Source organism: Myotis daubentonii, chromosome 21 (assembly GCF_963259705.1).
Source record: "Myotis daubentonii chromosome 21, mMyoDau2.1, whole genome shotgun sequence".
NCBI classification, from domain to species: Eukaryota; Metazoa; Chordata; class Mammalia; order Chiroptera; family Vespertilionidae; genus Myotis; species Myotis daubentonii.
In genome coordinates, this window is record NC_081860.1 from 1,296,768 (window position 1) to 1,313,551 (window position 16,784).

At 54.9% G+C, this 16,784-nt stretch overlaps 2 protein-coding genes across 2 annotated transcripts in view; both read left to right on the plus strand.

The window, feature by feature from the left end:
* ABHD17C (abhydrolase domain containing 17C, depalmitoylase) overlaps positions 1 to 6,859 on the plus strand; it is a 30,297-nt gene extending 23,438 nt beyond the window's left edge. Inside the window, exons 2-3 of the mRNA XM_059677971.1 lie at positions 1,410 to 1,589; positions 6,207 to 6,859. Coding sequence (XP_059533954.1) covers positions 1,410 to 1,589; positions 6,207 to 6,426 — 400 coding nt within the window. The 3' untranslated portion in view covers positions 6,427 to 6,859. The remainder of the gene's footprint in view (positions 1 to 1,409; positions 1,590 to 6,206) is intronic.
* Positions 1 to 16,784, plus strand: part of ARNT2 (aryl hydrocarbon receptor nuclear translocator 2) — a 173,021-nt gene that overhangs the window by 124,847 nt on the left and 31,390 nt on the right. The window lies entirely within an intron of this gene.

Below are 16,784 nucleotides of genomic sequence, written 5' to 3' on the forward strand. Positions count from 1 at the left end.
GCAGGCCAGGCCGAGGGACCCCACCTCTAGTCAATAATGAGAGAGAATCATGGATCAGCTGCCTCCTGCACGCCCCCCTAACTGGGCCTGTGCCCCGACTGGGAATCGAACCCTGACCTCCTGGTTCCTAGGTGGGTGCCCAACCCTGGCGCCACGCTGGCCCGGCCAGAAGGGCTCTTCCTAACGCTGTTATGCTTGGCCCAGCACGCTGTTGTCGCTGTGTGTAATCCTCACCCGACGACGATGTGTTTCTTATTGATTTTAGAGAGAGGAAGAGAGAGAGAGAGAGAGAGAGAGAGAGAGAGAGAGAGAGAAACACACACATCGATGTGGGAGACAAGCCGATCAGTTGCCTCCGTGCATACCCGCCCGCCCCGGGATCTGTTCTGCAGCCGGGCACGTGCCTGGAACGGGGATGGAGCCGGGACCCTCCCGGTGCACGGGACGACCCTCGACCCTTCAAGCCACGGAGCCGTCTGTGTTTAATATCAGAAATACAGACGGGATTACCACAGCGTCTACATCCGGGGAAACGTAGAGAGCGAGGTGACCGTAACATCACAGAGCGAAATGCATGTAGTTAATGGTTCAGAATAAAAACATCCGGTCAGTGTTGCTGCAAAATGGCGTAGAAGGTGGCGTGTCCGTCGCGTGTCCCGGGGGTCGCGGTAACGCCTGCTTTTGCCGGGTTCACGTTCATTTTAAGCCGAAGCGTACGATGGGGGTCCCATGCGTGTGAGATACTGTGGTTTTCTTTATTTTTTTTACTAGAGGCCCGGTGCATGAAATTCGTGCACTGCGCCCAAGGGGGGGGGGCGGGAGGGAGGGGGGTGGCGGTTCCCTCAGCCCAGCCTGCACCTTCTGCTATCCAGGACCCCTCGGGGGATGCCGGACTGCCGGTTTGACAGTCGGACATCCCTCTCACAATCTTGGACCGCTGGCTCCTAACCGCTCACATGCCTGCCTGCCTGATCGCCCCTAACTGCCCGCCGCTGCCAGCCTGATCGCTCCTTACTGCTCCCCCTTCCCACCTGGTTGCCCCTCACTGCTCCCCGTGCTGGCCTGGTCGCCCCTCACTGCCCCCCCTGCCGGCCTGGTCGCCCCACGCAGCCTGTTTGGTCATCTGGTTGTTTAAGTCGTCACAGCCCCTGGCTTTTTATATATTAGCATTGATCTCAGAGAGGCAGGGTCAGGGAGAGAGAGAAACATCCATGATGAGAGAGAATCACGGATCGGCTGCCTCCTGCACGCCCCCCACTGGGTATCGAGCCCCCAACCCGGGCCTGTGCCCTGACCTCCTGGTTCGTAGGTCGACGCTCAGCCACTGAGCCACGCCGGCCGGGCAGACACGTGGCTTCGGCCTCTCTCCCGGCCACGCCTCGCTCACGGCGCGCCCCCTGGCCCCGCAGGTACGGCGTGAGCCCCGAGAACATCATCCTGTACGGGCAGAGCATCGGCACCGTGCCCACCGTGGACCTGGCCTCCCGGTACGAGTGCGCCGCCGTCATCCTCCACTCGCCGCTCATGTCCGGCCTGCGCGTGGCCTTTCCGGACACCCGGAAGACGTACTGCTTCGACGTGTTCCCCAGGTAAGCCCGCCCGCCCTCCCTCCCTCCCGCCCGAGGGGACGGTGCCCGGGGCTCCCCACGCCCCCAGTCCCGGCCCGACGCCCCCGGTAACTGTGGGCCGGTGCTGAGTCCTCACGGTCGTCCGTCACCGCCCCCAGTCCCGGCGCCTTCGGGGACACGGGGTGACCGGACACGCCCGCCGGGAGAGGGAGGGAACTTGGGGCTCAGAGTTCGTGCAGAGGGCGTGATGGGCGCTTAGCGTGGGGCGCACACGCCGAGGCGGACTGCAAGCGCCCACAAGTTTGCTTCTTGCTGTTGTGGATCCTCACCCCAGGGTACTTTTCCATGGATCGATTTTTATTTTTATTCATTTATTTTTAAATATATTTCATTGATTTTTTTACAGAGAGGAAGGGAGAGGGATAGAGAGCTAGAAACATCGATGAGAGAGAAGCATCGATCAGCTGCCTCCTGCACGCCCCCCACTGGGGATGTGCCGCAACCAAGGTCCATGCCCTTGACCGGAATCGAACCCGGGACCCTTCAGTCCTCAGGCCGACGCTCTATCCACTGAGCCAAACCGGATAGGACATGGATTGCTTTTTAGAGAGAGAAGACGGGAGGGGGAGAGACACAGAGAGAGAAATACGGATGCGAGGGACACACCCACGGGTTGCCTCCTGCAGGCGCCCCGACCAGGGCCAGGGAGCAAGCCCGCCTGTCACCAGGTCCGCGCCCTTGATCAGATTCGAACCCGGGACCCTTCCGTCCGAGGGCTGTCCTGCTCGGCACTGAGCACGGGTGCGAGGGACTTTTTTTTTTTTTTTTAATCCTCACCTGAGGACATGTTCATGGATATTGAGGGAACAGGAAAGAGAGAGAGAGCAAGAGAGGAATGTAGATGTGAGAAAGAAACATCCATCGCTTGCCTCCCGTGTGCTCCCCGGCCCGGGATCGAACCCTGCACCCCGGCGTGTGCCCCGACCGGGAATCGAACTGTCACCTGGTTCACAGGTCGACGCTCACCACTGAGCCACACCGGCCAGGCTTTGAGGATTCTGAGGGTCCTTCTGCAGTTGCTGGGGGTGAACTGTGGCCACGTGATTGTGCATGACACGGCCTGCCTTGTTCACTAGGAGGGACATGGGCACCCCCGGGGTGAGCCAGTTCAAGGCCGCGTGTGTCGGGACCCGGTGAATTCCGTGCCCTGGGAGCGCCCGGCGCTGCCCACTCCAGGGCTGCGGCCGGGAATGCTAAGTGGCCGACGGGCGCCTCCCGGGCGGCCTGGTTGGCGCTGAATTGGCACCGAGAGGCCCGCCAGTGGCTGCAAGGGAGGTGCTGGGCGTGCGTTGCCCTGGCAACAGAGCGAACAGCCTTCCTGAATGACTCTTCAGCTCACTCGTGAACGGTCAAGCAGCCGCCAGTGTTTGCCGGAGCGGAGGGTGGGGGGTGCGGCCCTCTGGGCATCGGGCTAAACACGGCCTCGGGGCCCAGCCGGCGGGGCTCAGGGGCCGAGCATCGACCTGGACCTGTGAACCAGGAGGTCACGGTTCCATTCCTGGCCAGGGCACACGTCTCTCTCGCATCGATGTCTCTCTCTTATCTCTCCCTCTCCCTTCCACTCTCTCTAAAAATCCATGGGAACGTATCCTCCAGCGAAGATTAAAAAACATAATAAAGAAAGAAATGAAAAACGAAGATATCATAAAGGAGGGTCCCTTCCCATGTTCTTTTTTCAAAATAATCTTTATTTTTGCCCTGGCCAGTGTGGCTCAGTGGGTAGAGCGTCGGCCTGTGGATTGAAGGGTCCCGGGTTCGATTCCCCATCAGGGCACATGCCCCGGGTGCGGGCTCGATCCCCAGTGGGGGGCGTGCAGGAGGCAGCCGGTCCATGGTTCTCTGTCATCATGGATGTTTCTCTCTCTCTCTCCCTCTCCCTTCCTCTCTGAAAGCAATAAAAATACATATTTAAAAAATCTTTACTTTTGAAATTATTACATATGTCCCCCCTTTTTTTACTATTGACCCCTTCTAGCCTGCCCACACTCCCTCCTTTTAAAAAACAATTTTTACTTATTAGTTTTAGAGAGAGAGGAAGGGGGAGAGAGAGAAACGTCGATGAGAGAGAAACATCGATCAGCTGCGTCCTGCACACTCCCTACTGGGGATGTGCCCGCAACCAAGGTACATGCCCTTGACCAGAATCGAACCCAGGACCCTTCCGTCCGCAGGCCGACGCTCTATCCATTGGGCCACACCGGTCAAGGCATTCCTTGACTTTTTTAAAAAAATGTTTTTATGCCGTCAGGGACTTGCACACTTTTTAAAAAAATATATTTTGTTGTTGTTGATTTTTAGAGAGGGACAAAATAAGAGAGAGGAAGAGATAGAAACATGGATGAGAAAGAAACATCCATCGGCAGCCTCCCGCACGCCCCCCACTGGGGATCCCGTCCAAAACCTGGGCATGTGCCCTTGACCGGGAATCGAACCCGGGACCCTTTGGTCCTCAGGCGGATGCTCTATCCACTGAGCAACACCGGCCAGGGCTGGGACGCATCTTTTAAGTGGAATGTTATTGGACTCGTGCATTCTTTTTTAAAATACATATATTTTATTGATTTCTTGCAGAGAGGAAGGGAGAGGGATAGAGTTAGAAACATCGATGACAGAGAAACATCGATCAGCTGCCTCCTGCACACTCTCCACTGGGGATGGAGCCCTCAACCCGGGCATGTGCCCTTGACCAGGAATCGAACCCGGGACCTTGCAGTCTATAGGCCGATGCTCTTTCCACTGAGCCACACTGGCCAGGGCTATAAACACGACTTTTTTGGTTTTTTTCCCCTAAATATATTTTATTGATTTTTTACAGAGAGGAAGGGAGAGAGACAGAGAGTCAGAAACATCGATGAGAGAGAAACATCGATCAGCTGCCACCTGCACGCCCCCCACTGGGGATGCGCCCGCAACCGAGGTCCATGCCCTTGACCGGAATCGAACCCGGGACCCTTCGGTCCGCAGGCCAGCGCGCTATCCACTGAGCCACACGGGCCGGGCTATAAACGAGACTCTTCACCTGCGAGGCGGCCGCCGCTGTGGCTCTGATCTTGGCCCGGGACTCGGCCGGGCGAGGCTCTGCCGTCCTGCGGGCGCCTGTCCGCCCTGCTCCCCGCGCCGCCCGTCACGGCCCCTCGCTGTCTCCGTGGTGGGTTATCGCTGAGCTCGGACCCGCCCTGCTGCACAGGTGACCTTTCTCCCCGCCCACGCCCCCGCTCCACGTCCCTCGAGGTCCCCTGTGCAAAGGGCAAAGGCTGCCGGCTCTGGTCACTGTTTAACCCTGTGAGCCATCGCTCTGAAGAGGAAGGTCCCGGCCCGGCCGGTGTGGCTCAGTGGGTAGAGCGCCGGCCTGCGGACGGAAGGGTCCAGGGTTCGATTCCGGTCACGGGCATGGACCTGGGTTGCGGGCTCATCCCCAGTGGGGGGCGTGCAGGAGGCAGCTGATCGATGTTTCTCTCTCATCGATGTTTCTAACTCTCTGTCCCTCTCCCTTCCCCTCTGTGAAAAATCAATAAAATATATTTAAAAAAAAAAAAAAAGAAAGAGAGGTCCCTAAGACACCCAGGTCAGTGGTTGGGCGTCGACCTAGGAACCAGGAGGTCAGGGTTAGGGTTCGATTCCCGGTCAGGGCACAGGCCCGGGTTGCGGGCTCCATCCCCAGTGGGGGGCGTACAGGAGGCAGCCGGTCCATGATTCATTCTCTCTCTCTCTCTCTCTCTCTCTCTCTCTCTCTCTCTCTCTCTCCCTTCCTCTCTGACATCAATAAAAAGTACCTTAAAATTAAGAATTTCTAGAGCAGTGGTTCTCAACCTTCCTCAGGCCGCGACCCTTTAATGCAGTTCCTCCTGTTGCGGGGACCCCCAACCATAGAATTATTTTCGTGGCTACCTCATCGCTGTCATGTGGCTGCTGTGATGGATCGTCATGTAAATACCTGATGTGCAGGGTGTAACGGGTGTCCCAAAATTCACGCAGGATTTGAATTCTGCGTGAGCATTAACAACAACAACAACAAATAAAAGCCTGATTTGACTCGGCTGATTGGATCAGATTCTCATATCTGTTGCCCTTGGATGTCAATCCCATCCCCAAGGACCAATGATGGCCCAGGAGCAGGGACAGGGAAGACCCATGAAGACCGCGGCGTTGCGTCTGTGCCAGCAAAGCCGGGTGGGGGGGCCATGGACCCCATGTGCTATTCCACACATAACCCTAGACTGTCTACTTGACGAATCAATAAAAAAATTACAGTTTTTAATTATAAACCTGTGTTTTCTACCAAAATTACTTCTTGCGTGAATTTGGGGACACCCTTTATTTTCATGGTTACAAATTGAACATCAGGAAAGCGTCGCGATCCATCACAAAAACCATCTGTCATTATAGATGTGTTTTCCCATGGTCTTAGGCGACCCCCGCGAAAGGGTCGTGCGACCCCCAAAGGGGCCGCGACCCCCAGGTTGAGAACCGGCGTCCTAGAAAAAGAGGAGGAGGAGGAGGAGGTGTGGGGTGTCCTCTGTGAGCTTCACTCAAGAGTCCTTTCTCCCCCCCCCCCCCGCCCCCCTCTTCTCTCCGCAGCATCGACAAGATTTCTAAGGTCACCTCCCCGGTGCTGGTCATTCACGGGACGGAGGACGAGGTCATCGACTTCTCGCACGGCCTGGCCATGTACGAGCGCTGCCCGCGGGCCGTGGAGCCCCTGTGGGTGGAGGGCGCCGGCCACAACGACATAGAGCTTTACGCACAATACCTGGAACGACTAAAACAGTTCATCTCCCACGAACTCCCCAACTCCTGAGGGCGCCCCGGGTTCTTACCTCAGTGACAGCGAACTCCGGGCCCTCTGTTCCCGCACACGCTCTCCCCGGGTGGCGGCCACGGCCACGGCCACGGCCCGGACGCCAGCGTTCTCACTGTTCTCACCCGAGAGCCCGGGAGGCCTCGGCCACGTAGCTAGAGAATTTCTACTGATTCACGCCACCTCCGACTCGGACCTGCTGTGGGCTCCCAGCTCCGTGGCCTTGTGGGGGGTCGGGAAGGGGGGCTGGGGGGCGGACGACGGGTTCTCGTGCCGTGTGAGGGTCCTCCCAGCTGCGCGGCTTCCTTACCCATCACTTGGGGTTCATTGACGCAGGACCCCCCTCCCCGCCCCTCCCCCATGTCCTCCGCATTCACGGGTGAAGCTGTGATAGAGCAACTGAAACACTGGTGACTAAAATTCCTTAGCCTTTTCCTTTCCTTTCTTCCTTTTTTGTTTTTACTTTTTTGGTTGATCCTCGCCCGAAGCTATTTTTCCATTGATCTTTTTGAGCGGCGGTTGGTTCTCAGCCTGTGGGTCGCGACCCCTTTGGGGGTCGAACAGCCCTGTCGCAGGGGTTGCCTGAGACCCCCGGAAAACACATAGATAATTACAGATTGTTTCTGTGATGAATCACTGTGCTTTCATTATGTTCAATGTGTAACCATGAAAATCCATCCTGCATATCAGGTATTTACATGACGGTTCATCACAGTAGCAACATGACAGCGATGACGTAGCCACGGAAATAATGTTATGGTCGGGGGTCCCCACAGCATGAGGAGCCGTATTAAAGGGTCGCGGTGTTAGGAAGGTTGAGAACCACTGTTTTAGAGAGAGTGGAAGAGAGAGAGAGAGAGAGACCCATCGATGGGTTGCCTCCTGCATGTGCCCTGACCAGGGCCCGGGCCGGGGAGGAGCCTGCCACCGAGGTCCGTGCCCTTGACCGGACTCGAACCCGGGACCCTTGGGTCCGCAGGCTGACGCTCTGTCCACTGAGCCACACCGGCCGGGGCCCTTAACTTTGGTTACCATGCCAGCCTTTTCCCCAAAACAGATCATTGGAAGGGTGTCTACTGGACCTACCCTGACCAGCTTCAGCAACTAGAACCATGGAGCCACCAGGGGAATGTCCTTAAACAAGAAGAAACTGGTGGGTTTTTTTTTGTTTTTTTGTTTTTTCCCCTCAAGTTTCCATTTATCACTCCGTTCCCAGAGTTTTCCTGCGCTGATGGTCGGGTTGGTCCTCTAACCAGAGCCCGGCCGGCCTTTTCCTCCCGGCAGACCCTCCCCGTAAGCTTTTTACGAAGTCCCGTCCGTATTTGCCATGACCTTGTGCATAGATCCCTGATGGGCCCTGGCCCCCGCCCCCCCCACCCCCCGTCAGGACCCATCAATGAACTGCAGATTCCTCGTTTGTAATGTACACGATTGAGTACATTTTGTTAATACGTTTTTATTCCTAGGTTTTGCTATTAAAAAACAAATTTTTATACCATTTCCAAGACAAAAAAAAAGAAGAAAAAAACAACAAGAAAGGAAGAAAAAGCAAACAGCCGTGGACGCTGTGAAGAACCGATGTCCCTGAAATTCCACGAAACGCATCGTCTTAGTGTAGCGGGGACGTGGGTTTGGACACTGGAGTTGCGTCTCCTACGCGCCCGACACGGGAGATGCTTAACGTTGCTACGCTGCTCGTCTTGGTAGGGGGTTTGGGTTTGGGTTTGGAGGGGTTTTGTTTTCATTTCTTTTCTCTTTTTCTTCCCCTCAAATTTAAAAGCCTTAAATGTACTGTCAGCCTCAGACCGTTGTCAGGCGGGACCGCGGTCGACGGCCGGTCCGCGCGCTGTGGCTCGGACGCCGCGGAATAAAGGGTGCATGGATCGGAGCCGGAGCCCGTGGCTGTGTCTTCCTTCCCTCCCCCCGAGAAAGGGACGATGAGCAGCGCGTTCTGTTTCGGTTTCGGAGGAACCCCCTGGGGCTCATGCACTTCGCTCCCTTTCTCAGGGGCCGGGCGGGCTTTCGTCGGGCAGAACTTAGAAGACTTTGGGGAGAAGCTCAGAGAGAAAAGGCGTAGCAGGGCCCGGCCGGCGTGGCTCAGCGGTGGGGCATCAACCTAGGAACCAGGCGGTCACAGTTCGATTCCCCGTCAGGGCACCGGCCCGGGTTGCGGGCTCCAGCCCCAGTGGCGGGGGGCGTGCGGGAGGCAGCTGATCCGTGATTCTCTCTCATCATGGGTGTTTCTGTCCCTCTCCCTCTCCCTTCCTCTCTGAAATTAAAACAAAACCGATAAAAACCTCTTACACACACACACACACACACACACACACACACACACACACACGTTGCTGGCCTGGTCGCCCCTAACCGCCCCTGCCTCAGCCCCTGCCACCATGGCTGTGTCCGGTCTAATTAGCATATGACTAAGCACAGTTGCTTAGTAAAAAAATAGCCTAACCTAGTGACAAACTGGGGAGGGGGGGGACATTGTAAAGCATATGGCAGATGACGTAAAAATAAACTTAACTAGAGGCCCGGTGCACGAATTCATGCACGGGTGGTGGGGTCCAGCCGACCCGCCCTGATCAGGGCCGATCAGGCCGGGCCAGCCGGGGGGAGGGGCCGCCCGAGGCTGACCGGCCAGCCCCGCCCCCTGGTCAAACTCCGGGTTGAACTCCGGGTCAGGGGACAATTTGCCTATCAGCCTTTTATTATATAGGATAACGGAGCCATGAGGCCAACGGGCACAGGACACGGAGGGACTGTTCCTAGTACATCCGTGGCCGTCATCATCACACAGAACCAGTCACGGGAGCATATCGGGGACCTAGAGAGGCAAGTAATGCAACTGCATTTCGCAGGACAGAGTCGGCGAAGATAGCTATTTGAGGGAGTTTGTTTAATATTTGAAGAGGTGACTGCCCATCATCAGCACTTTCAGACTTAAGCAAACCATCGAGTGAATACAAATCCTACGTAATAAAAGGCTAATAGGCACCTGGTCCCCTTGACCGGGAGTTCGACCAGGGGGTGGGGCCGGCCGGCCAACTGCCCGCAGCCCTTCCCCCAGCCTGCCCAGCCCAATTGGCGCCCCCCCACCCCCCGCATCAGGGCGGGCCGGCTGGCCCCCACCCATGCACCAATTCGTGCACTGGGCCTCTAGTATCAAATACAGCAGGTCCTCGCGTGACGTCGGGGATCCGTTCCTACGGCGCGACATGACGCGATTTTCGCCGTACGTCGGAACCCATGTGCATAAGCACCTACGTCACACGGAGCGCTGACACAGCTGCCATGAACGGAAACAGTAAAAAAAATGTAAAAGATAACAATTCCTGACCTTTCCTGGTGGTAAATAAATAATAAAAAACACAAAGCATATAGGTACATATGTCGAAATGACAGAACTTTTAAAAATATATATATTTTATTGATTTTTTACAGAGAGGAAGGGAGAGGGAGAGAGAGTTAGAAACATCGATGAGAGAGAAGCACCGATCAGCTGCCTCCTGCACGCCCCCTACTGGGGATGTGCCCGCAACCCAGGTGCATGCCCTTGACCAGAATCGAACCCGGGACCCTTCAGTCCGCAGGCTGACGCTCTATCCACTGAGCCACACCGGTCAGGGCCGGAACTTCTTTTTAATAAATAAATGGGAGATGGCGACGTAACCACGAAAGGACGAACGCCGAGTCTGACGTAACCGGAGGACTGCCTGCAAATGGATTTAAATGATAAAATGCCATTTTAAATCATAAAGTTGATACAAATATTTAAAGCCATAAGACCTGTTGGTGCTAAAGCTTTTGGATAAATGGGCACTTTTTTTTTTTTTTTTTAAGGAAGAACTCAGATATATCTTTGTTGTTTCCTTTCTCTTTTTTTAAAAAAAATACATTTGATTGCTTTTTTACAGAGAGGAAGGGAGAGGGATAGAGAGTTAGAAACATCGATGAGAGAGAAACATCGATCAGCTGCCTCCTGCACACCCCCCCACTGGGGATGTGCCTGCAACCCAGGTACATGCCCTTGCCCGGAATCGAACCCGGGACCCTGGAGTCCGCAGGCCGACGCTCTATCCACTGAGCCACACTGGTCAGGGCTCTTTTTCTCTTTTTAAAAGATCTTTTATTGCTTTTAGAGAGAGAGGAAGGGGGGAGAGAGAGAGAGAAACATGGACCTGCTGCCCCCTGCATGAGCCACACCGGCCAGGCCAGATAAATGCTAACCTTGCACGCCAGACGGGGACGAACTTTGTAAAGCACCCTTGAAATCTGAAGCCTTATCTAGCGACGTGGCTGCCAGGAATTTCTCCCTGGAAAACACCAGGAAGACGAAATAACGTTGTCCTCTGATCACACGGGCAGCCAACTGTCAGCCCCTCCCTCCTGCCTCTGCCCACATCCAGACCCAGGCCCGGAGCCAGCTGTGCAGCAGCATGCTGACCAACGCGCCTCTCTGTGCCCGGGGCGGCCTCCTCTGGTCATGCAGTCTTGTTTACTTTTGTATTTATTTTTTATCCATGTCAGGGAGGAAGGGAGAGGGAGTGAGAGAGAGAAACATCCATGAGGAGAGAGAATCGCGGATCGGCCGCCTCCTGCACACCCCACAGTAGGGATCGAGCCCGCAACCCGGGCCTGTGCCCTGAGCGAGAATCGAACCCGGGACCCTTCAGCCCGTAGGCCGACGCTCTACCCACTGAGCCACACTGGCCGGGGCGGGAATCCTCACCGCCAAGGCATGTGACGGGGGAAAGGACGGAGACACTGGCTTTCTCGGGTACAGGGGGTTCCGGGCGAGGGGTCTTCAGACGGGGAGGCTCCCTCCCACCAGGCTCTGGGGTCGAGAAGGGCCTTCCTTCACCCCCACCCCCTGGCTGGTCCAGCACCCTGTTCTCGCCAGAGCGGAGCTGTTATCGTTGCTGCTCGAGACCACCAAGGCGTCGATGTCTAGATCTGATTTATTAAGAATTAGAGGCCCAGCCGAAACCGGTTTGGCTCAGGGGATAGAGCGTCGGCCTGCGGACTCGGGGGTCCCAGGTTCGATTCCGGTCAAGGGCATGTACCTGGGTTGCGGGCACATCCCCAGTAGGAGGTGTGCAGGAGGCGGCTGATCGATGTTTCTCTCTCATCGATGTTTCTGACTCTCTATCTCTCTCCCTTCCTCTCTGTAGAAAATCAATAAAATATATATATAAAAAAAAAAGAATTAGAGGCCCAGTGCACGACATTCGTACGGGGGAGGGGGCAAAGGCCGGGAGCCCACTGCACTCACCAGCCCTGAGCCCGGCTTCTGGCTGAGCGTCTGCCCCCTGGTGGTCAGTGCACGTCATAGCGACCGGTTGTTCCACTGATAGGTCAATTTGCATATTAGCCTTTTATTATATAGGGTGTGCAAGTTGTGCCCGGCCGGCGTGGCTCAGTGGTTGAGCATCGACTTATGACCCAGGAGGTCACAGTTCGATTCCCAATCAGGGCACAGGCCTGGGTTGTGAGTTCGATCCCCAGTGTGGGGCATGCAGGAGGCAGCCGGTCCATGATTCTCTCTCCTCATTGTTGTTTCTCTCTCTCCCTCTCCCTTCCTGTCTGAAATAAACAAATAAAAACCTCTTATCCCCACACACACACAAGTTGCTTAGTAAAAAAAATAGCCTAACCTAGTGACAAACTGGGGGGAGGGGGGAAGATTGTAAAGCATATGATGTAAAAATATACTTCACTAGAGGCCCGGTGCACGAATTCATGCACAGATGGGGGGTCCAGCTGGTCCGCCCTGATCTGGGCGATCAGGCTGGGCCGGCTGGGGGGAGGGGCCGTAGAAAGTAGGCTGGCTGGCCCCACCGCCAATCGGGGTGGGGGGCCGATCAGGGGCGGTGTCGGCCGGGGGGTGGGGCCACGGGCGGTTGGCCGGCCAACCCCACCCCCTGGTCAAACTCCGGGTTGAACTCCGGGTCAGGGACAATTTGCCTATCAGCCTTTTATTATATAGGATAACGGAGCCATGAGGCCAACGGGCACAGGACACGGAGGGACTGTTCCTAGTACATCCTTGGCCGTCATCATCACACAGAACTCGTCACGGGAGCATATCGGGGACCTAGAGATACAAGTATTGATTTGAAGGAGTTTGTTTAATATTTGACGAGGTAATTGCCCATCATCATCACTTTCAGACTTTGCTCTCTGAAACCAATTAAAAATATATATATATATATATTTTTAAAAAGCTTACCAGCCCTAACCGGTGTGGCTCAGTGGATAGAGCGTCGGCCGGCGGACCCAAGGGTCCCGGGTTCGATTCCGGTCCAGGGCACGGACCTCGGCTGCAGGCTCCTCCCCGGCCCGGGGCCCTGGTCGGGTCGCGTGCAGGAGGCGACCCATCGAGGTGTCTCTCTCACGTCGATGTTTCCCTCTGTCTCTCCCCCTCCCTTCCGCTCTCCCTAAAAATCAACGGGAAAATGTCCTCGGGGGAGGATTAAGAGAGAAAAAGTAAACAGACGGTGGTTGTGAAATGTCGGGTCTGTGATTGCTCAGGAGAACAAGGGGCGCCTCACAGACACGGCCGTGTGTGGCGCCCGCCCGCGCCCGTCCGATCGCTCTGTCCCTTTCCTTCTCCTGGCGATTAGTCATCTGTTAGGGACACGAACCCTTTCTTTCCTGTCGGCAAATGTCTTCTCCCCCCGCCCCCTCACCCCGGCGGGCTCCTTTTTTATTTCTGTTTTCTCTGTGACGTCTTTTGCAGAACACACCAGCTCAAGCCCTTTGTGGGTGTTGGCCTCGTTACCCCGTGAATGAGTAATTCACTTTCTTTTTTTAAAAAAAAAAGTATTTTATTGATTGTTTACAGAGAGGAAGGGAGAGGGAGAGAGAGTTAGAAACATCGATGATGAGAGAAACATCGATCGGCTGCCTCTGCACACCCTCCACTGGGGATGTGCCCGCAACCAAGGTCCATGCCCTTGACCGGAATCGAACCCGGGACCCTTCGGTCCGCAGGCCGACGCTCTATCCACTGAGCCACACCGGTCGGGGCTAAACACATTCACTTTCTTTCAAAGCCACAAGAGGAAGCAGACAGCTACACTGTCTCCCCAGTCCCCCCAAACAGGACTCCCTGGGCCCAGGACACACAGAGCAGTGATGAGTATTAGCTGCTGTCCTTCATAGAAACATGGTGTTTTATTCTCCGCTGAGACAGAGAGAGAGAGAGAGAGAGAGAGAGAGAGAGAGAGAGAGAGAGAAACATCAATGATGAGAAAGAATCATGGGTCGGCTGCCTCCTGCACGCCCCCCACTGGGGATCAAGCCCGCAACCCGGGCCTGTGCCCTTGACCGGGAATCGAACCGTGACCTCCTGGTTCCTAGGTGGATGCTCAACCAAGGAGCCACACCAACGGGGGTGGGTGTGTCTTATTTTTGAGGCTGAATAGTAGCCCACTGAATGGACATACCGCCCGTTGCGTATCCATGCCTCTGCTGATGGGCCCTTCTGGCTGTCATCAATGACGCTGCCGTGAGCATGGGTGCTCAGCTGTCTCCTCAGCGCCTTGCTTTCCATTCCTGTGGCCTTGTTCCCCGAAGTGGGATTGTTGGGGCAGGGCAATTTTTTGAAGAAAGCCCAGTTATTTCCCACTCTCGTCCCTGCGTACAATCTCTCCAACAGTTTGCCAATGCTTGTTACTATTTAAAAAATGTTCTTAAATCCTCACCTGAGGAGATGTTTATTGATGAGAGAGAGAGAGAGAGAGAGAGAGAGAGAAACATCAGTGTGAGAGAGAAACATCTATCCGTGGCCCCCTGTACGTGCCCCGACCAGGAATCGAACCCACAACATTTTGGTGTACGGGATGACACTCCAACCCACTGAGCCAGCTGGCCAGGGCTAGATTATTATCTATACTAATGAAAGGGCAATATGCTAATTAGACCAAACATCTTCCGGGCGACCTTCCGGAAGTCCTTCGGAACAAAGCCATGGTGGCAGGGCCGCAGCAGAGGCAGTTAGGGGAGGTCAGGCCAGCAGGGGAGAGTAGTTAGGGGGATCAGGCCGGCAGGGGAGAGCAGTTAGGGGCGATCAGGCCGGCAGGGGAGAGCAGTTAGGGGTGGTCAGGCCGGCAGGGGAGAGCAGTTAGGGGGATCAGGCCGGCAGGGGAGAGCAGTTAGGGGGATCAGGCCGGCAGGGGAGAGCAGTTAGGGGGATCAGGCCGGCAGGGGAGAGCAGTTAGGGGGATCAGGCCGGCAGACAGGTGAGCAGTTAGGAGCCCGAGGTCCCGGATTGCAAGAGGGATGTCTGACTGCCGGTTTAGGCCCAATCCCGCAGGGGTCCTGGATTGGAGAGGCTACAGGCCGGGCTGAGGGACACCCCCCCCCACCCTGTGCATGAATTTTATGCACCGAGCCTCTAGTCCTATATAATAAAGAGCTAATATGCTAATTAGACCGGACGGCGGAACAACCTTCCGGAATGACCAGTGGGTGGGAGGCGGGGCTGCGAATTTCGTGCACTGGGCCTCTAGTGTATTTATAAATAAATATGTTTTCCTTTCGGACAATTGGTAGCTTGCTACACACATCCCTTTGCACTTTAAGTTTTCGTTTTGGTACATACATTTATCATGATTCTTTTTTTAAAAAGATATTTTATTAATTTTTTAGAGAGGAAGGGAGAGGGATAGAGAGTTAGAAACATCGATCAGACGCCTCCTGCACACCCCCCACTGGGGATGTGCCCGCAACCGAGGTACATGCCCTTGACCGGAACCGAACCTGGGACCCCTCAGTCCGCAGGCCGACGCTCTATCCACTGAGCCACACCGGTTAGGGCTATCATGATTCTTTATGAAAATAACTGCGTAGCATTCCCTTGCATGGATGTAGCATCATTTAATCAGCCCATGACTAGGCACGTAGGCCCTTTCCTCTTTTTTAGTATTTTCCCTATTACAAATAGGGTTGCAACGGACAAGGCTGTCACTTCCTCCACTGCGCAAATATTCCTATAGGCTAAGCTATTGGGAGTGGAATTCCTGAGTCAGACATTTTCGTACATCTTGGCGGGTCGCCCTCCGCGGTGGTACCCGTTTGCACTCTTATCAGTGATGTATGAGGCGAGGATGTGTCCTGCACCCCCCGCCCCGAGCTCTTGGGGTGTAGCCAGTGGGATGCGTACGGCGGCGTAGTATTAATCTGCCTCTCTCTGTGTGCAAAGCTGAGCCTCTTTGCAAAATGTTTAGGAACCCCTGGACCCCCACTCCCGCCCCCGAATTCCAGGTGTAAGGGTTCTGTTTTAACTATAAAGGCTCCCCCGTGTGCCCACTTGTTCCCAGTGTAGACCCCTCCTGCTCACTGACTGACTGTTGGACACTGTGGGCGTGACCTCAAGGGCCGGCCTCTGCCTTCCCGGGTGTGCAGCCTGGGGAGAAAGATTTTGAGCTAAACATCCAACTATTTTAAAAATATAGATTATTATTGCTTTCAGAGAGGAAGGGAGAGGAAGAGAGAGAGAAACATCCATGATGAGAGAGAATCATGGATCGGCCGCCTCCTGCACGCCCCACACTGGAGATGGAGCCCGCCACCTGGGCCTGTGCCCTGACCGGGAATCGAACCCTGACCTCCTGGTTCACAGGTCGACGCTCAACCACTGAGCCACGCCAACTGTTTACGGAAAGCTTACATACATGTGTGCATCTGTGCATCTATAATCACATGCGGCCTGTACATACATGGAAACGGACGTATACTGACATCGACAGAGCCGATCCTTGGTGAGAAGCAATTTCCCCCTTTTTCTCTATTTATCAAGCTTTTTGTAAGGTGCGGGCATGATGCTGCAATGAGGTGAAGTCTCCTTTGTCCGTGATCTGAATTTTCAAAGTTCTTTTGCAAGGAACATGTAAGATTAAAAAAATATATTCTTTTTTAGTTGCGCATTATTTATTTAGTACTTTCCATTTTCACTTAGTTCAGAATATTTCCAATTTCCTTGATGATTTCTTCTTTTCTTAAATTTTTTTCTCTGTTGATGAAGGTATTACATATGTGTCCTTATCCCCCCATTGCCCCCCTACCCCCCCACTCATGCCCTCACCCCCCTGGTGTCTGTGTCCATGGGTTAGGCTTATAGGCACGCATACAAGTCCTTTGGTTGATCTCTCCCCTTCCCCCCCACCCTCCCCTACCTTCCCTCTGAGCACGTATGCTTTCTGCATTTAGAAAAAAGAGTCTGTGATGTGAAATCATCACACACAGGTTAACATGTATTATATATATACTAGGGGCCCGGTGCACGAAATTCGTGCACTGGGTGGCGGGGGGGAGTGTCCCTCAGCCCAGCCTGCCTCGTCTCACATACTGGG